Genomic DNA, 25,000 nt, shown 5'->3' with positions numbered 1-25,000 from the left:
TTTAGATATTAAATTTAAAGCTCCAATCTCCTCAGTCCTCCGAAGATCCAGAAAAAAAAGTCTGTTGGTGCTTCAGTGACTACTTCGCTCAGAGAACCTGTCAATCACAGCTGTCAATCATGATGTCACAGCAGCGTTTTTATAGCATCAAATAACTAAAAACAAACTTATTTTGAAAACAAACACTTGAAATGACATCAGCGTGATAGAAACGACAGTAAATGACAGAAACTATCTTTGGAAAAAAGATATGTGAAGTGTAATTTAATTGTTTAGTTGGTCTCACGTCCCGTTGAATAACATGGGGAGGCGGGGTTTATGACCTATACTAGGACCAGTCACTGGGGGGCGATCGAGACGTTTTGACTTCACTTTTGAGGGCTTGTGCGGCACACTTGGATTTGAGACTGATTTTAGAGGGGGATATGATTATCGGTGGCCTATATAGTTAATTTTTGAGCTGGAATGAAAACAGACCTTTTCTATGTGGATAGTTCACAGATTTAGCACTGATATGACTATGCAAATGTACTCAGAAGGCTGGTTTCTTAAATATTTTTATCCAAGAATATTTGACATTATTATTAAAATACATTGTCAACAAATTCTAGAAATGAACACTGAGGAAAATAAAGAATGAATAAAAACACAATAAATAGCTTAAAACATCAGTACTGTTTAGTATTAAATTAAATATTAAAATACTGCCAGTTAGAGCGCCCCCTACAGTTCACATCTGTGTATCGTCAAGAAAGGAGATGACTATTTTAGTGCTTACTGCCACCTAGTGGAATAAAATAAGACCATTTGGAGCGAGATGGGGTGAACAGAATCAGAATTACATGCTTGTAAATTTAGGACAGCAGAAAAGATGGATGACTGTTTTGAATAACTTGCACAAACCGTTGATCGAAATGAAAAGCCTGTTTGTGTGTGTCTGTGTAGGGCAGAGGTGTCCTCTCTGAGGAGAGAGTTGGACTGTTTGTCTGAGCGATACTCTCATAAGTGTCTGGAACTGAATCGAGCTCAACAACACAACACTGAGACAGAGAGACAGATAAGAGAGACAGACACACAGATACTGCAGCTCAAGAGAGATAACCAGGTGAGACACATTACAGACATGTGAATCACACCGAAAGCACAACTGCTGCACTTCATCATCTGTCTGTGTCTCTGTAGGATTTACAGGCTCGTCTCTCAGAGGAGATCAAGGTCATTCGGTCTGTGGTCACAGGTCAGGGGTCAGATGCTGTGACTGATGACAGGTCGTGGTGTGAGACGCAGGTGAGCCGCTGTGATTATTCGACATGAATCTTGTGATTAGATCTGGAAGTGTGTTGAGGTTTATAGTGAACACTCCCCTGCTAAAGGTGTGTGACAAAAAGCCAAAGATACAAGATTGTGTACTTAACACCTTTAATGAGGGAATGAACTACAATCCTAGGACTATCCTATTTTATCCTGTTGTCACTGTTTGAGACACATTTTTAACAAAATATTTACAAGATTGGAACCAAAAGAAAATAATAGTTATAAGAATAATAATTTATGTGATACTATATTAAAACTACTATACAAAAAAACATTTCCAAACCATTGCATAGATATTTACAGTGTTTGCACGTTTTATTGACATTGAGTTTATATCGATATGTGTAATAAGCACTAAATTGGTACTGTCTCTTTAAGAGAACGGCAGACACGTTGCATGATGCTTTAGCCTTCATCTGTACAATGTATGATTACAATTTATGATACATTTGATCTTTTTGATCCCCAACTGACTGTAAATAACAAAAACAGATTTTAAAATCTTGATATTGTTGACTTGTTCATGATATGTGATCAATATGTTTTATCTTCAAAGATATGTATGAAAAATGAGTTTTGATGACCTTTACGTGATGATACACCACATCACTTTTGTAGAGATAGTTTTAACCGTATGGTAAAAAGTTGTTTAGCTTTTACCGTTGAACAACATGGACTAGTTCTCTGCTTTAGCCTAGAGCTTCAGATCTTCAACCGTTTGCTTAATATAATCTGGTTCAGACTGTATTGGTGAAAAGTTCAAATGTTTTTGACGCACACAATCAACAGTTGTTCTGTGTTCATGATGTCACTGCTGGCCCATCAGTGTGTATTTATTATTGTGTGGTTGTAGGTATTGTTGCGGGTGAGAGAGCATGAACTGCAGTACTTGCATGAAGAAATCAACAGTCTACGAAACCAGCTGCACTTCCTCACCACGGTAACAAACATGTGTGTGTGAGCATGTGAATCTGTTTTACAGGTGAAAAGAACTGATCACTAGATGATTCATGCGGTTAGTAACGCATTACTAATTTAGGACAGAAATATTGTACTATTATTTATTATAATAATGTTATATAATATAATAATCAGGGTTCGTATGGGTGCTGGAAATCCTTGAAAATGCTTGAATTGTTATGTGGTGTTTTCAAGGTTTGAAAAGTGCTTTGATTTTGGATGAAGTGCTTGAAATTGTAATTGCATTGAAAACAACTCCACACGAGTCGTGCCTGTGGCGCGCGTGGCTGTGGTGCGAGTGGATACAGCGTGTGTGGCTACAGTGCACGTGTGGATATAGCGCGTGTGGCTACAGAGAGCGCTTGTGGATATAGCGCGTGTGGCTGCAGCGCGCGTATGGCTACAGCGCGCCTGTGGATATAGCGCGTGCGGCTACAGCGCGCGTGTGGATGTAGCGAGCTTGTGGCTAGAGCGCGCGTGTGGCTACAGCGCGTGTGGGTACAGCGCGCGTGGCTACAGAGCGCGTGTGGATATAGCGCGTGTGGCTACAGAGCGCGTGTGGATATAGCGCGTGTGGCTACAGAGCGCGTGTGGATATAGCGCGTGTGGCTACAGAGAGCGCTTGTGGATATAGCGCGTGTGGCTACAGCGCTCGTATGGCTACAGCGCGCCTATGGATATAGCGCGTGCGGCTACAGAGAGCGCTTGTGGATATAGCGCGTGTGGCTACAGCGCACGTATGGCTACAGCGCGCCTGTGGATATAGTGCGTGTGGCTACAGACAGCGCTTGTGGATATAGCGCGTGTGGCTGCAGCGCGCGTATGGCTACAGCGCGCCTGTGGATATAGCGCGTGTGGCTACAGAGCGCGTGTGGCTACAGCGCGTGTGGCTACAGAGCGCGTGTGGATATAGCGTGTGTGGCTACAGAGCGCGCTTGTGGATATAGCGCGTATGGCTACAGCGCGTGTGGCTACAGCGCGTGTGGCTACAGAGCGCGTGTGGATATAGCGCGTGTGGCTACAGAGTGCGCTTGTGGATATAGCGCGTGTGGCTACGGTACGTGTGGATGTAGCGAGCTTGTGGCTACGGCACATGTGGATATAGTGTGCGCTCGTGGATATAGCGCGTGTGGCTACGGTACGTGTGGATGTAGCGAGCTTGTGGATATAGTACGCATGTGTGGATATGGTGCGTGTGGCTACGGCGTGTGTGGATATAGTGCGCATGTGTGGATATGGTGCGTGTGGCTACAGCGCGTGTGGATATAGTGTGCGTGTGTGGTTATGGGGTGTGTGGATATAGTGTGCGTGTGTGGTTATGGGGTGTGTGGCTACGGCGTGTGTGGATATAGTGTGCGTGTGTGGTTATGGGGTGTGTGGCTACAGCGCGTGTGGATATAGTGTGCGTGTGTGGTTATGGGGTGTGTGGATATAGTGTGCGTGTGTGGTTATGGGGTGTGTGGCTACGGCGTGTGTGGATATAGTGCGCATGTGTGGATATGAAAACAACTCCACACGAGTCGTGCCTGTGGCGCGCGTGGATACAGCGTGTGTGGCTACAGTGCACGTGTGGCTACAGCGCACATGTGGATATAGCGCGTGTGGCTACAGCGCGCGTGTGGATATAGCGCGTGTGGCTACAGAGAGCGCTTGTGGATATAGCGCGTGTGGCTACAGCGCGCGTATGGCTACAGCGCGCCTGTGGATATAGCGCGTGCGGCTACAGCGCACGTATGGCTACAGAGAGCGCTTGTGGATATAGCGCGTGTGGCTACAGTGCGCGTATGGCTACAGCGCGCCTGTGGATATAGCGCGTGTGTCTACAGAGCGCGTGTGGATGTAGCGAGCTTGTGGCTAGAGCGCGCGCGTGGATATAGCGCGTGTGGCTACAGCGCACGTGTTGCTACAGCGCCTGTGGATATAGCGTGTGTGGCTACAGCGCACGTGTTGCTACAGCGTGCCTGTGGATATAGCGCGTGTGGCTACAGAGAGCGCTTGTGTATATAGCGCGTGTGGCTACAGCGTGCGTATGGCTACAGCGCGCCTGTGGATATAGCGCGTGTGGATATAGCGCGTGTGGCTACAGAGAGCGCTTGTGGATATAGCGCGTGTGGCTACAGCGCGCGTATGGCTACAGCGCGCCTGTGGATATAGCGCGTGCGGCTACAGCGCACGCGTGGATATAGCGCGTGCGGCTACAGCGCACGTGTTGCTACAGCGCGCCTGTGGATATAGCGTGTGTGGCTACAGCGCACGTGTTGCTACAGCGCGCCTGTGGATATAGCACGTGTGGCTACAGAGAGCGCTTGTGGATATAGCGCGTGTGGCTACAGCGCGTGTATGGCTACAGCGCGCCTGTGGATATAGCGCGTGTGTCTACAGAGCGCGTGTGGATGTAGCGAGCTTGTGGCTAGAGCGCGCGTGTGGATATAGCGCGCGTGGCTACAGAGCGCGTGTGGATACAGCGCGTGTGGCTACAGCGCGTGTGGCTACAGAGCGCGTGTGGATATAGCGCGTGTGGCTACAGAGCGCGTGTGGATATAGCGCGTGTGGCTACAGAGAGCGCTTGTGGATATAGCGCGTGTGGCTACAGCGCTCGTATGGCTACAGCGCGCCTGTGGATATAGCGCGTGCGGCTACAGAGAGCGCTTGTGGATATAGCGCGTGTGGCTACAGCGCGCCTGTGGATATAGCGCGTGTGGCTACAGAGAGCGCTTGTGGATATAGCGCGTGTGGCTACAGAGCGCGTGTGGATGTAGCGAGCTTGTGGCTAGAGCGCGCGTGTGGATATAGCGCGCGTGGCTACAGCGTGTGTGGCTACAGAGCGCGTGTGGATATAGCGCGTGTGGCTACAGAGCGCGTGTGGATATAGCGTGTGGCTACAGAGCGCTTGTGATATAGCGGTGTGGCTACAGCGCTGATGGCTACAGCGCGCCTGTGGATATAGCGCGTGCGGCTACAGAGAGCGCTTGTGGATATAGCGCGTGTGGCTACAGCGCGCGTATGGCTACAGCGCGCCTGTGGATATAGCGCGTGTGGCTACAGAGAGCGCTTGTGGATATAGCGCGTGTGGCTGCAGCGCGCCTGTGGATATAGCGTGTGTGGCTACAGAGCGCGTGTGGATGTAGCGAGCTTGTGGCTAGAGCGCGCGTGTGGATATAGCGCGCGTGGCTACAGAGCGCGTGGCTACAGCGTGTGTGGCTACAGAGCGCGTGTGGATATAGCGCGTGTGGATATAGCGCGTGTGGCTACAGAGCGCGTGTGGATATAGCGTGTGTGGCTACAGAGTGCGCTTGTGGATATAGCGTGTATGGCTACAGCGCGTGTGGCTACAGCGCGTGTGGCTACAGAGCGCGTGTGGATATAGCGTGTGTGGCTACAGAGTGCGCTTGTGGATATAGCGCGTGTGGCTACGGTACGTGTGGAAGTAGCGAGCTTGTGGCTACGGCACATGTGGATATAGTGTGCGTGTGTGGATATGGTGCGTGTGGCTACAGAGTGCGCTTGTGGATATAGCGCGTGTGGCTACGGTACGTGTGGATGTAGCGAGCTTGTGGATATAGTACGCATGTGTGGATATGGTGCGTGTGGCTACAGCGTGTGTGGATATAGTGCGCATGTGTGGATATGGTGCGTGTGGCTACAGCGCGTGTGGATATAGTGTGCGTGTGTGGTTATGGGGTGTGTGGCTACAGCGCGTGTGGATATAGTGTGCGTGTGTGGTTATGGGGTGTGTGGCTACGGCGTGTGTGGATATAGTGCGCATGTGTGGATATGGTGCGTGTGGCTACGGCGTGTGTGGATATAGTGCGCATGTGTGGATATGGTGTGTGTGGCTATAGCGCGTGTGGATATAGTGTGCGTGTGTGGTTATGGGGTGTGTGGCTACAGTGCGTGTGGATATAGTGCGCATGTGTGGATATGGTGCGTGTGGCTACAGCGCGTGTGGATATAGTGTGTGTGTGGTTATGGGGTGTGTGGCTACGGCGTGTGTGGATATAGTGCGCATGTGTGGATATGGGGCGTGTGTGGATATGGGGTGTGTGGCTACAGCGCGTGTGGATATAGTGTGCATGTGTGGATATGGTGCGTGTGGCTACAGCGCGTGTGGATATAGTGCGCATGTGTGGATATGGTGCGTGTGTGGATATGGGGTGTGTGGCTACAGCGCGTGTGGATATAGTGTGCATGTGTGGATATGGTGCGTGTGGCTACAGCGCGTGTGGATATAGTGCGCATGTGTGGATATGGTGCGTGTGGCTACAGGGCGTGTGGATATAGTGCGCATGTGTGGATATGGGGTGTGTGGCTACAGCGCGTGTGGATATAGTGCGCATGTGTGGATATGGTGCGTGTGGCTACAGCGCGTGTGGATATAGTGCGCATGTGTGGATATGGGGCGTGTGGCTACAGCGCGTGTGGATATAGTGCGCATGTGTGGATATGGTGCGTGTGGCTACAGCGCGTGTGGATATAGTGCGCATGTGTGGATATGGTGCGTGTGGCTACAGCGCGTGTGGATATAGTGCGCATGTGTGGATATGGTGCGTGTGGCTACAGCGCGTGTGGATATAGTGCGCATGTGTGGATATGGTGCGTGTGGCTACAGCGCGTGTGGATATAGTGCGCATGTGTGGATATGGTGTGTGTGTGTGGATATGGTGCGTGTGGATACAGCGTGTGTGGATATAGTGCGCATGTGTGGATATGGTGTGTGTGTGTGGATATGGGGTGTGTGGCTACAGCGCGTGTGGATATAGTGCGCATGTGTGGATATGGTGCGTGTGGATACAGCGCGTGTGGATATAGTGCGCATGTGTGGATATGGTGTGTGTGTGGATATGGGGTGTGTGGCTACAGCGCGTGTGGATATAGTGTGCGTGTGTGGATATGGTGCGCATGTGTGGATATAGCGCGTGTGGATATAGTGCGCATGTGTGGATATGGTGCGTGTGGCTACAGCGCGTGTGGATATAGTGCGCATGTGTGGATATGGTGCGTGTGGCTACAGCGCGTGTGGATATAGTGCGCATGTGTGGATATGGGGCGTGTGGCTACAGCGCGTGTGGATATAGTGCGCATGTGTGGATATGGTGCGTGTGGCTACAGCGCGTGGATATAGTGCGATGTGTGGATATGGTGCGTGGCTACAGGCGTGTGGATATAGTGCACATGTGTGGATATGGTGCGTGTGGCTACAGCGCGTGTGGATATAGTGCGCATGTGTGGATATGGTTGTGTGTGTGGATATGGTGCGTGTGGATACAGCGTGTGTGGATATAGTGCGCATGTGTGGATATGGTGTGTGTGTGTGGATATGGGGTGTGTGGCTACAGCGCGTGTGGATATAGTGCGCATGTGTGGATATGGTGTGCGTGTGTGGATATGGTGCGTGTGGATACAGCGCGTGTGGATATAGTGCGCATGTGTGGATATGGTGCGTGTGGCTACAGCGCGTGTGGATATAGTGCGCATGTGTGGATATGGTGTGTGTGTGGATATGGGGTGTGTGGCTACAGCGCGTGTGGATATAGTGCGCATGTGTGGATATGGGGTGTGTGGCTACAGCGCGTGTGGATATAGTGTGCGTGTGTGGATATGGTGCGTGTGGATACAGCGCGTGTGGATATAGTGCGCATGTGTGGATATGGTGCGTGTGGCTACAGCGCGTGTGGATATAGTGCGCATGTGTGGATATGGTGCGTGTGTGTGGATATGGTGCGTGTGGATATAGTGCGCATGTGTGGATATGGTGCGTGTGGCTACAGCGCGTGTGGATATAGTGCGCCTGTGTGGATATGGTGCGTGTGTGTGGATATGGTGCGTGTGGATACAGCGCGTGTGGATATAGTGCGCATGTGTGGATATGGTGCGTGTGGATATAGTGCGCATGTGTGGATATGGGGTGTGTGGCTACAGCGCGTGTGGATATAGTGCGCATGTGTGGATATGGGGTGTGTGGCTACAGCGCGTGTGGATATAGTGCGCATGTGTGGATATGGTGCGTGTGGCTACAGCGCGTGTGGATATAGTGCGCATGTGTGGATATGGTGCGTGTGGCTACAGCGCGTGGATATAGTGCGCGTGTGTGGATATGGGGTGTGTGGCTACAGCGCGTGTGGATATAGTACGCATGTGTGGATATGGTGCGTGTGGCTACAGCGCGTGTGGATATAGTGCGCATGTGTGGATATGGTGCGTGTGGCTACAGCGCGTGTGGATATAGTGCGCATGTGTGGATATGGTGCGTGTGGCTACGCGCGTGTGTGGATATAGTGCGCATGTGTGGATATGGTGCGTGTGGCTACAGCGCGTGTGGATATAGTGCGCATGTGTGGATATGGTGCGTGTGGCTACAGCGTGTGTGGATATAGTGCGCATGTGTGGATATGGGGCGTGTGTGGATATGGGGTGTGTGGCTACAGCGCGTGTGGATATAGTGCGCATGTGTGGATATGGTGCGTGTGGCTACAGCGCGTGTGGATATAGTGCGCATGTGTGGATATGGTGCGTGTGGCTACAGCGCTGTGGATATAGTGCGCATGTGTGGATATGGGGCGTGTGGCTACAGCGCTGTGGATATAGTGTGTGTGTGGATATGGTGCGTGTGGCTACGCGCGTGTGGATATAGTGCGCATGTGTGGATATGGTGTGTGGCTACGCGGTGTGGATAAAGTGCATGTGTGATATGGTGCGGTGTGGTTATGGGGTGTGGATATGGTGCGCGTGTGGTTATGGGTGTGGATACGCGTGTGGATATAGTGTGTGTGTGGATATGGTGCGTGTGGCTACGCGCGTGTGGATATAGTGCGCATGTGTGGATATGGGTGTGGCTACGGCGTGTGGATAAAGCGCATGTGTGGATATGGTGCGTGTGGTTATGGGGTGTGGATATGGTGCGTGTGGTTATGGGGCGTGTGGCTACAGCCGTGTGGATATAGTGCGCATGTGTGGATATGGTGCGTGTGGCTACAGCGCGTGTGGATATAGTGCTGCATGCTGTGGATATAGTGCATGTGTGGATATGGCAGGCTACAGCCGTGTGGATATAGTGCGCATGTGTGGATATGGTGCGTGTGGCTACAGCGCGTGTGGATATAGTGCGCGTGTGTGGCTACAGCGCGTGTGGATATAGTGCGCATGTGTGGATATGGTGCGTGTGGCTACAGCGCGTGTGGATATAGTGCGCATGTGTGGATATGGTGCGTGTGGCTACAGCGCGTGTGGATATAGTGCGCAGTGTGGATATGGGGCGTGTGGCTACAGCGCGTGTGGATATAGTGTGCGTGTGTGGATATGGGGTGTGTGGCTACGCGCGTGTGGATATAGTGCATGTGGATATGGTGCGTGGCTACGCGTGGATATAGTGCGGATATGGTGCGTGTGTGATATAGCGCGTGTGTGGATATGGGGTGCAGTGTGGATATAGTGCGTGTGTGGATATGGGTGTGCGTGGATAGTGCGTGTGGATATAGTGGCGTGTGGATATAGTGGATACATGCGTGTGGATATAGTGCGCATGTGGATATAGCAGCGTGTGGATATAGTCGCGTGTGGATATAGTGCGTGTGTGATATGGTGCGCAGGTGGATATAGTGCGTGTGTGGATATGGGTGTGTGGCTACAGCGTGTGGATATAGTGCGCGTATGTGTGGATATAGTGCGGTGTGTAGGCTATAGCTGCGTGTGGATATAGTGCGCATGTGTGGATATGGTGCGTGTGGCTACAGCGCGTGTGGATATAGTACGCATGTGTGGATATGGTGCGTGTGGCTACAGCGTGTGGATATAGTGCGCCTGTGTGGATATGGGGTGTGTGGCTACAGCGCGTGTGGATATAGTGCGCATGTGTGGATATGGTGGTGTGTGGCTACAGCGCGTGTGGATATAGTGCGCATGTGTGGATATGGGGTGTGTGGCTACAGCGCGTGTGGATATAGTGTGCGTGTGTGGATATGGGGTGTGTGGCTACAGCGCGTGTGGATATAGTGCGTGTGTGGATATGGGGTGTGTGGCTACAGCGTGTGGATATAGTGCGCATGTGTGGATATGGGGTGTGTGGCTACAGCGTGTGGATATAGTGCGCATGTGTGGATATGGGGTGTGTGGCTACAGCGCGTGTGGATATAGTGCGCATGTGTGGATATGGATGTGTGTGTGGCTACAGCGCGTGTGGATATAGTGCGCATGTGTGGATATGGGGTGTGTGGCTGACATAGTGCGTGTGGATATAGGTGTGCATGCTGTGGATATAGTGCGTGTGGATATGGCGTGTGGCAGCGTGTGGATATAGTGCGCATGTGTGGATATAGGGCGTGTGGCTACAGCGTGTGGATATAGTGCGCATGTGTGGATATGGTGCGTGTGTGGATATGGCGTGTGTGGCTACAGCGTGTGGATATAGTGCGTATGTGGATATGGCGTGTGTGGATATGGGGTGTGTGGCTACAGCGCGTGTGGATATAGTGCGCATGTGTGGATATGGTGCGTGTGGCTACAGCGCGTGTGGATATAGTGCATGTGTGGATATGGTGCGTGTGGCTACAGCGCTGTGGATATAGTGCGCATGTGTGGATATGGTGCGTGTGGCTACAGCGCGTGTGGATATAGTGCGCATGTGTGGATATGGTGCGTGTGGCTACAGGGCGTGTGGATATAGTGCGCATGTGTGGATATGGTGTGTGGCTACAGCGTGTGGATATAGTGCGCATGTGTGGATATGGTGCGTGTGGCTACAGCGCGTGTGGATATAGTGCGCATGTGTGGATATGGTGCGTGTGGCTACAGCGCGTGTGGATATAGTGCGCATGTGTGGATATGGTGCGTGTGGCTACAGCGCGTGTGGATATAGTGCGCATGTGTGGATATGGCGTGTGGCTACAGCTGTGGATATAGTGCGTGTGGATATAGTGCATGCAGCTGTGTGGATATAGTGCGATGTGTGGATATGGTGCGTGGCTACAGCGTGTGGATATAGTGCGCATGTGTGGATATGGTGCGTGTGGCTACAGCGCGTGTGGATATAGTGCGCATGTGTGGATATGAGTGCGTGTGGCTACAGCGCGTGTGGATATAGTGCGCATGTGTGGATATGGTGCGTGTGGATACGGCGTGTGGATACAGCGCATGTGTGGATATAGTGTGTGTGTGTGGATATGGGGTGTGTGGCTACAGCGCGTGTGGATATAGTGCGCATGTGTGGATATGGTGCGTGTGGCTACAGCGCGTGTGGATATAGTGCGATGTGTGGATATGGTGCGTGTGGCTACAGCGGCGTGTGGATATAGTGCGCATGTGTGGATATGGTGCGTGTGGCTACAGCGCGTGTGGATATAGTGCGCATGTGTGGATATGGTGCGTGTGGCTACAGCGCGTGTGGATATAGTGCGCATGTGTGGATATGGGTGCGTGTGGCTACAGCGCGTGTGGATATAGTGCGCATGTGTGGATATGGTGCGTGTGGCTACAGCGCGTGTGGATATAGTGCGCATGTGTGGATATGGTGCGTGTGGCTACAGCGCGTGTGGATATAGTGCGCATGTGTGGATATGGTGCGTGTGGCTACAGCGCGTGTGGATATAGTGCGCATGTGTGGATATGGTGCGTGTGGCTACAGCGCGTGTGGATATAGTGCGCATGTGTGGATATAGGTGTGTGTGTGGATATGGCGTGTGTGGATATAGTGCGCATGTGTGGATATGGTGCGTGTGTGGATATGGTGCGTGTGGCTACAGCGTGTGTGGATATAGTGCGCATGTGTGGATATGGTGCGTGGCTACAGCGTGTGGATATAGTGCGCATGTGTGATATGGTGCGTGTGGCTACAGCGCGTGTGGATATAGTGCGCATGTGTGGATATGGGCGTGTGGCTACAGCGCGTGTGGATATAGTGCGCATGTGTGGATATGGTGCGTGTGGCTACAGGCGTGTGGATATAGTGCGCATGTGTGGATATGGTGCTGTGTGTGGCTACAGCGCGTGTGGATATAGTGCGTGTGGATATAGTGCGCGTGTGTGGATATAGGGTGTGTGGCTACAGCGTGTGGATATAGTGCGCATGTGTGGATATGGTGCGTGTGGCTACAGCGGCGTGTGGATATAGTGTGCATGTGTGGATATGGTGCGTGTGGCTACAGCGCGTGTGGATATAGTGCGCATGTGTGGATATGGTGCGTGTGGCTACAGCGCGTGTGGATATAGTGCGCATGTGTGGATATGGTGCGTGTGGCTACAGCGCGTGTGGATATAGTGCGCATGTGGATATAGCGTGGCTACAGCGTGGATATAGTGCGATGTGTGGATATGGTGCGTGTGGCTACAGCGCGTGTGGATATAGTGCGCATGTGTGGATATGGGTGCGTGTGGCTACAGCGCGTGTGGATATAGTGCGCATGTGTGGATATGGTGCGTGTGGCTACAGCGCGTGTGGATATAGTGCGCATGTGTGGATATGAGTGCGTGTGGCTACAGCTGGCGTGTGGATATAGTGCTGCGTGTGTGGATATAGGGTGTGTGTGGCTACAGCGCGTGTGGATATAGTGCGCATGTGTGGATATGGGGTGTGTGGCTACAGCGCGTGTGGATATAGTGCGCATGTGTGGATATGGTGCGTGTGGCTACAGCGCGTGTGGATATAGTGCGCATGTGTGGATATGGTGCGTGTGGCTACAGCGCGTGTGGATATAGTGTGCGTGTGTGGATATGGGGTGTGTGGCTACAGCGCGTGTGGATATAGTGCGCATGTGTGGATATGGTGCGTGTGGCTACAGCGCGTGTGGATATAGTGTGCATGTGTGGATATGGGGTGTGTGGCTACAGCGCGTGTGGATATAGTGCATGCGTGTGTGGATATAGGGTGCGTGTGGCTACAGCGCGTGTGGATATAGTGCGCATGTGTGGATATGGTGGTGTGTGGCTACAGCGCGTGTGGATATAGTGATGCGTGTGTGGATATGGGGTGTGTGGCTACAGCGTGTGGATATAGTGCGCATGTGTGGATATGGTGCGTGTGGCTACAGCGCGTGTGGATATAGTGCGCATGTGTGGATATGGTGTGTGTGGCTACAGCGCGTGTGGATATAGTGCGCATGTGTGGATATGGTGGCGTGTGGCTACAGCGCGTGTGGATATAGTGCGCATGTGTGGATATGGGGTGTGTGGCTACAGCGCGTGTGGATATAGTGTGCGTGTGTGGATATGGGCGTGTGGCTACGCGTGGATATAGTGCGCATGTGTGATATGGTGGCGTGTGGCTACAGCGCGTGTGGATATAGTGCGTATGTGTGGATATGGGTGTGTGTGGCTACAGCGCGTGTGGATATAGTGCGCTATGTGTGGATATAGGTGCGTGTGGCTACAGGCGTGTGGATATAGTGCGCATGTGTGGATATGGGGCGTGTGGCTACAGCGCGTGTGGATATAGTGCGCATGTGTGGATATGGTGCGTGTGGCTACAGCGCGTGTGGATATAGTGCGCATGTGTGGATATGGTGCGTGTGGCTACAGCGCTGTGGATATAGTGCGCATGTGTGGATATAGGTGCGTGTGGCTACAGCGTGTGGATATAGTGCGCATGTGTGGATATGGTGCGTGTGGCTACAGCGCTGTGGATATAGTGCGCATGTGTGGATATAGGGTGTGTGGCTACAGCGTGTGGATATAGTGCGCATGTGTGGATATGGGGTGTGTGGCTACAGCGCGTGTGGATATAGTGCGCATGTGTGGATATGGTGCGTGTGGCTACAGCGCGTGTGGATATAGTGCGCGTGTGTGGATATGGGGTGTGTGGCTACAGCGCGTGTGGATATAGTGCGCATGTGTGGATATGGTGCGTGTGGCTACAGCGTGTGGATATAGTGCGCGTGTGTGGATATGGGGTGTGTGGCTACAGCGCGTGTGGATATAGTGTGCGTGTGTGGATATGGGGTGTGTGGCTACAGCGCGTGTGGATATAGTACGCATGTGTGGATATGGTGCGTGTGGCTACAGCGTGTGGATATAGTGCGCATGTGTGGATATGGGGTGTGTGGCTACAGCGTGTGGATATAGTGCGCATGTGTGGATATGGTGTGTGTGGCTACAGCGCGTGTGGATATAGTGCGCATGTGTGGATATGGTGCGTGTGGCTACAGCGTGTGGATATAGTGCGCATGTGTGGATATGGGGTGTGTGGCTACAGCGCGTGTGGATATAGTGCGCATGTGTGGATATGGTGCGTGTGGCTACAGCGCGTGTGGATATAGTACGCATGTGTGGATATGGTGCGTGTGGCTACAGCGCGTGTGGATATAGTGCGCATGTGTGGATATGGGGTGTGTGGCTACAGCGCGTGTGGATATAGTGCGCATGTGTGGATATGGTGCGTGTGGCTACAGCGTGTGGATATAGTGCATGTGGATATAGCGCGTGTGGATATAGTGTGTGTGGATATAGGCGTGTGGCTACGTGTGTGGATATAGTGCGCATGTGTGGATATAGTGCGCATGTGTGGATATGGGGTGTGTGGCTACAGCGCGTGTGGATATAGTGCGCATGTGTGGATATGGGGTGTGTGGCTACAGCGCATGTGGATATAGTGCGCATGTGTGGATATAGTGTGCGTGTGTGGATATGGGGTGTGTGGCTACAGCGCATGTGGATATAGTGCGCATGTGTGGATATAGGTGCGTGTGGCTACAGCGTGTGGATATAGTGCATGTGTGGATATGAGGTGTGTGGCTACAGCGTGTGGATATAGTGTGCGTGTGTGGATATGGGTGCGTGTGGCTACAGCGCATGTGGATATAGTGTGCGTGTGTGGATATAGGGTGTGTGGCTACAGCGTGTGGATATAGTGTGCGTGTGTGGATATGGGGCGTGTGGCTACAGCATGTGGATATAGTGCGTGTGTGGATATAGTGTGCGTGTGTGGATATGGGCGTGTGTGGATATAGTGCGTATGTGGATATAGTGTGCATGTGTGGATATGGAGTGTGTGGCTACAGCTGTGTGGATATAGTGTGCATGTGTGGATATGGGGTGTGTGGCTACAGCGCATGTGGATATAGTGCATGTGTGGATATGGTGCGTGTGGATACAGCGCATGTGGATATAGTGTGCGTGTGGATATGGGGTGTGTGGCTACAGCGCATGTGTGGATATAGTGTGCGTGTGTGGATATGGTGTGTGTGGCTACGATACGTGTGGATATAGTGCGCATGTGTGGATGTGGTGTGTGTGGCTACAGCGCGTGTGGATATAGTGCGCATGTGTGGATATGGTGCGTGTGTGTGGATATAGTGCGTGTGGCTACAGCGCATGTGGATATAGTGCGCATGTGTGGATATGGTGCGTGTGTGTGGATATAGTGCGTGTGGCTACAGCGCATGTGGATATAGTGCGCATGTGTGGATATAGTGTGCATGTGTGGATATGGGGCGTGTGGCTACAGCGCATGTGTGGATATAGTGTGCGTGTGTGGATATGGTGTGTGTGGCTACGATACGTGTGGATATAGTGCGCATGTGTGGATATGGTGTGTGTGGCTACAGATCTGCCAGTATTATTTGATGCGCCCTCTGATGGAACAGAGTGGGAGATGACAACATGAGAGAGGTTGCCGCTTCATTAAGTGTTGACTGGAGAACGAAAAATACAAATTATGGTTAAAACGAGGAGCAAATCTTCGCGTAGCCTCCTGTAAAGTCTGCAAAAAGGATGTGCAGTTTTCAGCATGGGAGGGTACGATGTTGGGGATTCTCAGTTAGGCCCATTAAGTTTATTTAAGCTAGCTGGCAAATTCGCATGCTAATGATATTCGGAGGGATGTAGAAAGTTTGTTCAGTGCGTGCGCTCACTGACTGAATTCTGCACGCTCGTGAATTCTCTCATCGTAAACAAGAAAGTGCAGATACGATGTAAACGAGATTGATTTAGCAGTTTAGACCGTTAGATTCAGAGATTATAATGTGCACAGTGAGCTCGCGCTAGACTGAAGTCCGTTTCAGTGATGGGAACGTTCGTTGCTCACTTTCTGTATATCAGTGTGTCCCAAACTGGGGTGAATGACATTCTGACATGTACCGTTCTTTAGGGGGACCATATGTCCTCTTTTTTGGACCTTAAAAAAAGCATCCGGGCGGGATTTCTACATTTGTAATGTCCGGGATTGGGCTGTAGTTATGATGTGCATCTGGTCTAATACTTCAGTGTGTGTGTGTGTGTGTGTGTGCATATTTGCATTAACCCCTCTTTGTAAGTCCTGACTTCTCACACAACAATTGGTACATTTTAAGAGGCTTGCAGCAACAATTGGCCAAATTCCTGCCTGTCAATCTCTCCGGGACCGTGCAAACACTGTTGTGTTCAGCATCACACAGTTGCTTGACCGCAGCAAATGACCGTTGAGTGGAAACAATGCCCAAACGTGAACATTTACAGAAGATTTGCTCAAACTCCCGTCCAGGTGGAGATCCGTGGGAAGCAGAATGTATGACATGTAAAGCTGCACTTCTGTGTCAGTTGCTAATAAAGGTGCTGCATGTTTGTGTTGTCTATTAATTGTGTGTTTATTATTTGCTGGTACATCACATTCAGTGTCTTTTGTTGTGTTCACTAATGTCTCATGTGTGTGTCAGGAGAAGAGCAGTGTGTGTGAGCGTTACCGTGAGGTGTGTGACGAGTTGAATGTGATGAAGAGCAGAAGTGAGAGAGAGATCGAGACATTGAGAGAACATCTGAGACTGGCACTGAACACACTGCAGGAGGAACTACACATCGACAACACCCTGCAGCACTGACACACACACACACACAGGTGAGACACACACACACACACACACACACACACACCGGTGAGACACACACACACAGGTGAGACACATACACACACACACAGGTGAGAGACATACACACAGATGAGACACACACACACACACACACACAGGTGAGAGACACACAGGTGAGAGACACACAGGTGAGACATACACACAGATGAGACACACACACACATACACACAGGTGAGACACACACACACACAGGTGAGACACACACACACACAGGTGAGAGACATACACACAGATGAGACACACACAGACACACACAGGTGAGACACACACACACACACAGGTGAGACACACACACACACACACACAGGTGAGACACACACACACACACACAGGTGAGACACACACACACACACAGGTGAGAGACATACACACAGATGAGACACACACAGACACACACAGGTGAGACACACACACACACACACACAGGTGAGACACACACACACACACACACACACACAGGTGAGAGACATACACACAGATGAGACACACACACACACACACACACACACACAGGTGAGACATATACACACATACACACACACACACACAGGTGAGACACACACACACACAGGTGAGAGACATACACACAGGTGAGAGACACACACACAGGTGAGACACACACACAGGTGAGACACACACACAGGTGAGAGACATACACACAGATGAGACACACACACACAGGTGAGAGACATACACACAGGTGAGAGACACACAGGTGAGACACACACACACACACACACAGGTGAGAGACATACACACAGGTGAGACACACACACAGGTGAGACACACACACACACAGGTGAGAGACACACAGGTGAGACACACACACACAGGTGAGACACACACACACAGATGAGACACACACACACAGGTGAGACACACACACACACACAGGTGAGACACACACACACACAGGAGAGACACACACAGATGAGACACACACACACAGGTGAGACACACACACACACACAGGTGAGACACACACACACACAGGTGAGAGACACACAGGTGAGACACACACACACAGGTGAGACACACACACACACAGGTGAGAGACACACAGGTGAGACACACACACACACAGGTGAGACACACACACACACAGGTGAGAGACACACAGGTGAGACACACACACACAGGTGAGACACACACACACAGATGAGACACACACACACAGGTGAGACACACACACACACACAGGTGAGACACACACACACACACAGGAGAGACACACACAGATGAGACACACACACACAGGTGAGACACACACACACAGATGAGACACACACACACAGGTGAGACACACACACACAGGTGAGACACACACACACACAGGAGAGACACACACAGATGAGACACACACACACAGGTGAGACACACACACACACAGGTGAGAGACATACACACAGGTGAGACACACACACACACAGGTGAGACACACACACACACACACAGGTGACACACACACACACATGCACTTATCCTAACACCTTATACTCTCTTTATGAACTTCATGAAGTGTGTGTCTGTGTTTAGGGGGAGGAGCCAGGAGCCAGGATAATCATGTGCCTTTCAATTCAATCCAATCAGCTGCAGGGATTCATTTCAGCCAATCAGCTGCAGTGCACTGGACTAGAAACACTTGTGCACTTTTCATGTGTTTATATGATCATAAGAGTTTATCTTCCTGAGACCGACTGGAACATTGTACTGTGTTTACCGCCAGCACACACACACACACTTACAGAACTCCACAAATCCCCTTTATAAAGAGTCACAACAGTTAACCTTTGACCTGCAGTCAGTGTCTGCCAAAAGTGTCTGCTCATGTGCCTCTTCCAGGGGTTTGTTTCTGATGGTTCAGTGAGTGAATGTTTAACTTTGTGCCACAAAAACAAGAGAGCGTTTCTTTTATGAGCCAATGTTTTTAAAGATGTTTTTCATATTTAATAGAGTTTACAGCAGATGTACACGTACTATGTTACTACCAATAAAAGATGTGTTATTTGGTCTCTGAGATCGATGTCTTTTGTTCTATGGAAGTGGTTAAAGTCGCTGGAGAAACATGCGGGACATGATGCAGTTGTCATGGTGATGCTTTAGATGTGTGAAATATTGAATATGAGGAATGTATCATGTATGTAACACTGATATCACACACATCAATGTTTCTTTAATATCTGTCACACATCAGAAACACATCCATGATGCTCCTGACACACTGACACTGAAAGTTTCTCCAATACTGGTCCTGATGTCTCTCACAGGTGATCAGCTTGAACAGGGTCATGATGATCCGCTTTCGGGTCGTAACCGATGGCAACCTGTGATAGCTGCAACATCAGGACCGATATTACCGTCCCATCAGAAGAGCACCTGTGCCCTTTAGATTACAATTCCTCCTATTCTGATTGTTTTTATTTGTTAATTAAAATGACTTTGTCTCAATAATCTCCATTTTACCCAAACTTCAGAGGATAAATTCGGGACATCTGAGGCGAATTAGTGATAAACACATTTCAGAATGGAAACGGCTTCAGGACCGATTTCTGTTGTGCTGAACCAAACTTATGCGACAGTGTTTTTTAGGCATGATGACATCACACACACCCTTATTATCCATAAAAGCCCGTTTCGATGGAAACCGGCAGAAGGCGGCAAATGTCACAAAACTGAGTTTTACGCATTTTCACTTTGTCGATCACAAAATATTGTGAAAGTTGGATTTAAAGTAGAATAATGTGTCTGTCATGAATCACAACATTATCAGATTCTGCACTAATGATGATTATTGATGATTTAATGCACACTGAAGATCATCATGTTTATCCGGTTACCCCACACGTGTTCCGCTTTCATCCTTAAAACACTCTTGATGAAATACTGTCTAATGTCCGCTGTTGTGTTCAGAGTGTGTGGAAGAGATATTACACAGTTACAGCACATTAATAAACATGAATAAATGATTGAGTAATGTCTTCTCCAAAACTTGAGTAATTAAGTAATAAACTGAGGTGGTGTTAAGAGGGTCAAAAGTCTGAGGATTTGCCAGAACATTGATGCTCGAGTGATGAAGAGATCAACGCTGTGGTGAAACTCTATTTACATCTGTACATGCTCAAACATAAACTGATTCTGATATAATAAAACACAGGATGAATGTTCATGTTTATAACTAGTTTACTAGTCATTGAATGAATATATGGATATAATATTGGGCTGATTTCACTTCTTTAGTTTTGAGCTCAAACATCAGAACATTAAAAATGATCAAAGCGCTTCTTCATTTGGATCTTAATGTAATTACAATATTTACGACATATTGAATCTAGTTTTAATTGCTAATCGATTTATAGCTTCTTTATTTTGTTTGTTCTGAATATCACTTTGTAATATTCATGACATCATTCTCCAGGAAGTGACATCAGTTTGGTGGGAAAACAGCCGCACTAACATTCCAACAATATTCCGTCCGGTTTGAAGAACGACAGTAATTAGTATGATGTCCAAATGAAGTTTTTAAGGTGACCCCCTACAGTATAAATATCCTGATTAATCCCAAAATAATCTCATTTTAAAAACCTGACAAAGCAAGAAATCGACATTTACAACCCTTTCCTCAAAATGAAACTTTAGACAGCGGTTGATGTCTTGATGTTTCAGTGGTTGAGGCTCTATACAGCATCCTAAACACACATTTCATTTATTATTTCATCTCTTTAGCACATTACTGGGACTCTCATTTTAAAAACTCTATAGATTTTTCATATACTGATGGTAAACAGAGATGGTTAATATTTTTATTGTTGCTTTTATCTGGCAATGTGCAGCCAAATTCCATTTGCAGTGTATTCCATTGCCATCTGATGTGAAATCCATGTCTGGTTTGAGTGTAATTCACCTTAATGTTCGCAGTTTGTTACCCAAAATGGATCTGCTTAGAATTTGGGTGAATTTAACAGATGCAGATATTGTTGTGCTATCTGAAACCTGACTGACAAAATCAATCACTGATATGGACATTGGAATGGGTGGTTATAACTTGTTTCGTGCTGACAGATTAAGGAAGGGTGGTGGGGTTGCTATTTATGTCAAATCTAAATTTAATGTGAAGTGAGTCCATTCAAAATCAATTGGTGGGCAGCTGGAGTTTTTGGCAGTGAAGGTGGAGTTGGCCAAGGGCCTTTATGTTACTGTTGTTGGGTGTTATAGGCCTCCTTCTGCCCTGAGTACTGCATTGCAGACTCTTATTCAACTCTTATCCAGATTGGACTACTCTGAAATTATTTTAGCAGGTGATCTAAACTGGGACTGGCTGAAACCTTGTTCAGATGAATTTAAGTGATTTTGTGATTCTGTCAATTTTACACAGTTAATCAATTCTCCCACTTGTTTAAATCTTAAGTGCCATGAGAAATCCACCTTAATTGATTTAATTTTCACTAATGTCCCGCATAAATTTTCTGCTATTGGTGTTTTTTGCAATGACCTAAGTGACCACTGCGTTGTTGCTGTTGTAAGGAATACTAAGATGCCTAAATGTAAACCTCGAGTAATATGTAAGAAGAATCTCAAAACATTTAATGAACAGGGCTTTTGCCATGATTTGTTTGTGATTGGAGTAGAATAGAGCTGATTCCCGATGTGGAGTCAGCCTGGATCTTTTTCCGGGATAGTTATTTGCAAGTAATAAATAGACACGCCCCACTAAAGAGATTCAGAGTTAAGGGGCGGGATAATCCCTGGTTTTCCTCTGAGCTGGGAGATATTCTTCATGACCGCAATTTAGCTTGGGCCAAAGCAAGAAAAACGGGCTCTCCGTCTGATTGGCTTGTTTTTAGGCAGCTAAGAAATAAATGTTCTTCTTTTATTAAGAAAGCAAAATCTGATTTTTATCTGTCAGCCACTACTAACACCTTAAATGATCCCAGAAAATTCTGGAAGGCTATAAAATTACTTTCTCCAAATAAAGATAGTATTAATGTTCCTTCTTCTATTATGAAAGAGTCTGTAGTAGTTCATGACCAGCTGGAGATATTGAACCATTTTAATGAGCATTTTATTCAGTCTGGTTCTTTGTTTGACACTGCTTGTCCTTATACTGTGACACCTTGTAGAGATGTACCAGTTTCTACAAGTGTCAATCTCACTCCATTCTTAGTGGCTGACGTTCAAAAAGCCTTAAAAGGACTGGTTCCTGAAAAACCCCCAGGACCTGATCTTATAGAGCCCTATTTCTTAAAATTAGCTGCTGATTGTGTAGCAGAGCCTCTAACGTACCTTTTTAACCTTACTTTAGAGAGCAATACTATTCCCAAAATATGGAAATCTGCATTTGTTTGTCCATTATTGAAAGGGGGAGACCCGGCAAACTTTCATTTTTATGCAGATGACACAGTTATTTATTGCTGTGCACCCTCTCTTAAACAAGCCATTGCACAGTTACAGAATGCCTTCAATGTGGTCCAAAACACTTTGCAACAGTTGAAACTTGTGCTCAATGCAGACAAAACAAAATGTATGCTTTTCACGGGACCTCGGAAAAGACCACTGAATGTTCCCTCAGTGATTACTCTTGATGGACGGGAAATACAGACTGTTACAACTTATAAATATCTTGGTATTGTTATTGATGATTGCCTATCATTTCAGCCTCATGTTCACTGTCTAGTGAGAAAGTTGAGGCTAAAATTGGGTTTTTACTTTCGAAATAAGCTGTGCTTTTCTTTTAAAGTTAAAAAACGGTTAGTGGCATCCACTTTTTTATCTGTGCTGGATTATGGTGATATATTTATATATGCATTCATCTGCTCAATGCCTTCACATGATTGATGCAGTCTATCATACATCGCTGAGATTTATTACTAATTGTAAAGCTCGCACACACCACTGTGAGCTGTATTCTCCTGTAGGGTGGTCTGCTCTGGCCACACGGAGGCTTTGTCATTGGTATACATTTATATATAAGGCTATTCTTGGTGTGCTCCCATCCTATTTATGTTCACTTCTTATGAAAAAAAGAGCTGGTCATTACTCTCTCCGTTCTCAGGCTGTTGTCTTGTTTTCTGTCCCACATGTCAGTACTGTGCTGGGTAAAAAGGCCTTTGTTTATTCTGCTCCCTTTACATGGAATTTGCTGCAGAACAACTTAAAACTTAGTAAATTGATTCCTTTGAGTGTTTTTAAGTTGAGAATGAGATGCTTTGAGTTGGACTCCCTCACATGTCAATGTTTTTATTGAGATTTCATTGTAAGTGCATAATTGGCTTTCATTTGTGTGTCTTTGTACGTATGTAATGATGTGATGTAATTTTGCTGCCTATCTTGGCCAGGTCTCCCTTGCAAAAGAGATTTTTAATCTCAATGGGGTTTTTCCTGGTTAAATAAAGGATAAATAAAATAAAAAAAATTACACATATCTCAAAGCAGAATGACATGTTTCGTTACAACATTATTCCTTCAGTATTTACATCAGTGCTTCAGTCATTAAATGTGTCCATTTCACTCCTATAAACACTGTACAGTGGGAAATATCTACAACAAAGCTGAAAAACACCAAACGGGGAATTATGAACGTGTTCAGTGTGACGCAACCTGGATGTTTTCCTTTTCCTCAGACTTCATAGATCAAGTATGTACATATTTCTTCATTAAGATTATATTCAAGTCTTACTGGCCTATTTGTGTAAAGATGAAGATTAAAAGATATCACACATGCAACTTTCAGCAACACAAAATCCCGGAGAAATCCAGCGACGGGAATGAGGACCTGCCGGCACACGGAGAGAATCTGCTGAACTCACTGCAGAGAGAAACACAACAACTGATCAAACCTGTACACAAGTCAGCCACAGATGTGAGCGCTCTCCGTGACCTCTGACCTGTGTGAAGGTCACGCGTCTGAAGAACTGGCTGATGTGGAAAGCGTCTCTGCTCGCGTCTCCCAGCGGGACGATCTGTCCGGCCGCAATCGCTGCTTTCATACTGAAACTCTTGAGCAGTTGATCTCCGAGTCCCAGACCGGACGTGGGCCGAGACGACACGCTGATGTACGACGCGTCTTTCTGCAGCGGCTGATAACTCACTGACACACAGAGACAGACGATGAGTAATGAGGGTGTAACACAATAAAGTAACGTTACCAACACTGATGATGTGTCTCACCTGTTGCCATGACAACGGTGTCTGTGGTGCTGCTCAGCTGCAGGAGTATTATGGGATAGTACGGATGAAGCAGGAAGAGTTTGCGCAGAACCGGTTCGGCTGCAGCCACCTGCAGAAACACAATCAAACTCAATTCCACTTTCTCTCTGAACACCGTATTACATCATCAACACAATGTTCTGTTGCCTTGGTAACGTTCTGCGATTGTGTGAGCGGATCTCCCGCCCAGAACAGGAACACCGATTGGCCGGACGTGGTTAGAACGGACGAGTCATCCACCGCCAGACGAGGACAAACAAACTCCGCCTCCCATAAGCTCCGCCCTTGCGCTCCATCAATGATCTGAAACTGTGATTGACACAGACTCTGAGCACTGACTCCACTCACTGCATGTGATTATGTTAATGAGAGGTTAATGATATTCACACCTTCCTGATGCCATTGGCTGACTGATGAATGAGCAGATCAGGAACACCATCATCATTAAAGTGACCCGACACTGGACGACTGGAAACAAACACCAACATCACAAAACTCACTGACATGATGACAAAGGTTGGAGGTGGTTGCTAGGGTGTTTGGCATGTTACACTGTAGTTTCTATTTGGCTGGTTGCCATTTTGTTGCTATGTGGTTGCTAGGTTGCTTTACGTTGTTGTCATGGCATGGCATTACTAGGGAATTTTAAGTGGTTGCCATTTGGATGGTTGCTATGTTCTGGCTGGTTTGTTTGGGA

The 25,000-nt window shown here is 48.4% G+C and overlaps 2 protein-coding genes across 3 annotated transcripts in view; one reads left to right on the top strand and one right to left on the bottom strand.

Annotated features, from left to right (window-relative positions):
* The window catches only part of LOC127659736 (TRIO and F-actin-binding protein-like), a 29,110-nt gene extending 9,976 nt beyond the window's left edge, over positions 1–19,134 (top strand). The window contains exons 9-13 of the mRNA XM_052149690.1: positions 946–1,105; positions 1,183–1,287; positions 2,168–2,254; positions 16,890–17,068; positions 18,637–19,134. Of these exons, the coding sequence (XP_052005650.1) occupies positions 946–1,105; positions 1,183–1,287; positions 2,168–2,254; positions 16,890–17,051 (514 nt within the window). The 3' untranslated portion in view covers positions 17,052–17,068; positions 18,637–19,134. The remainder of the gene's footprint in view (positions 1–945; positions 1,106–1,182; positions 1,288–2,167; positions 2,255–16,889; positions 17,069–18,636) is intronic.
* A 4,386-nt stretch (positions 19,135–23,520) lies between these two features.
* The window catches only part of LOC127659761 (protein FAM234B-like), a 28,566-nt gene continuing 27,086 nt past the window's right edge, over positions 23,521–25,000 (bottom strand). For both annotated transcript variants that reach the window (XM_052149718.1, XM_052149725.1), the window contains exons 9-13: positions 24,693–24,771; positions 24,451–24,612; positions 24,265–24,373; positions 23,982–24,184; positions 23,521–23,902 (exon numbers count right to left, since the gene is read on the bottom strand). In XM_052149718.1, coding sequence (XP_052005678.1) covers positions 23,900–23,902; positions 23,982–24,184; positions 24,265–24,373; positions 24,451–24,612; positions 24,693–24,771 — 556 coding nt within the window. In that variant the 3' untranslated portion in view covers positions 23,521–23,899. The remainder of the gene's footprint in view (positions 23,903–23,981; positions 24,185–24,264; positions 24,374–24,450; positions 24,613–24,692; positions 24,772–25,000) is intronic.

Source organism: Xyrauchen texanus, chromosome 2 (genome assembly GCF_025860055.1).
Source record: "Xyrauchen texanus isolate HMW12.3.18 chromosome 2, RBS_HiC_50CHRs, whole genome shotgun sequence".
Classification (NCBI taxonomy): Eukaryota; Metazoa; Chordata; class Actinopteri; order Cypriniformes; family Catostomidae; genus Xyrauchen; species Xyrauchen texanus.
This window is presented reverse-complemented; position numbering and strand designations above follow the sequence as displayed.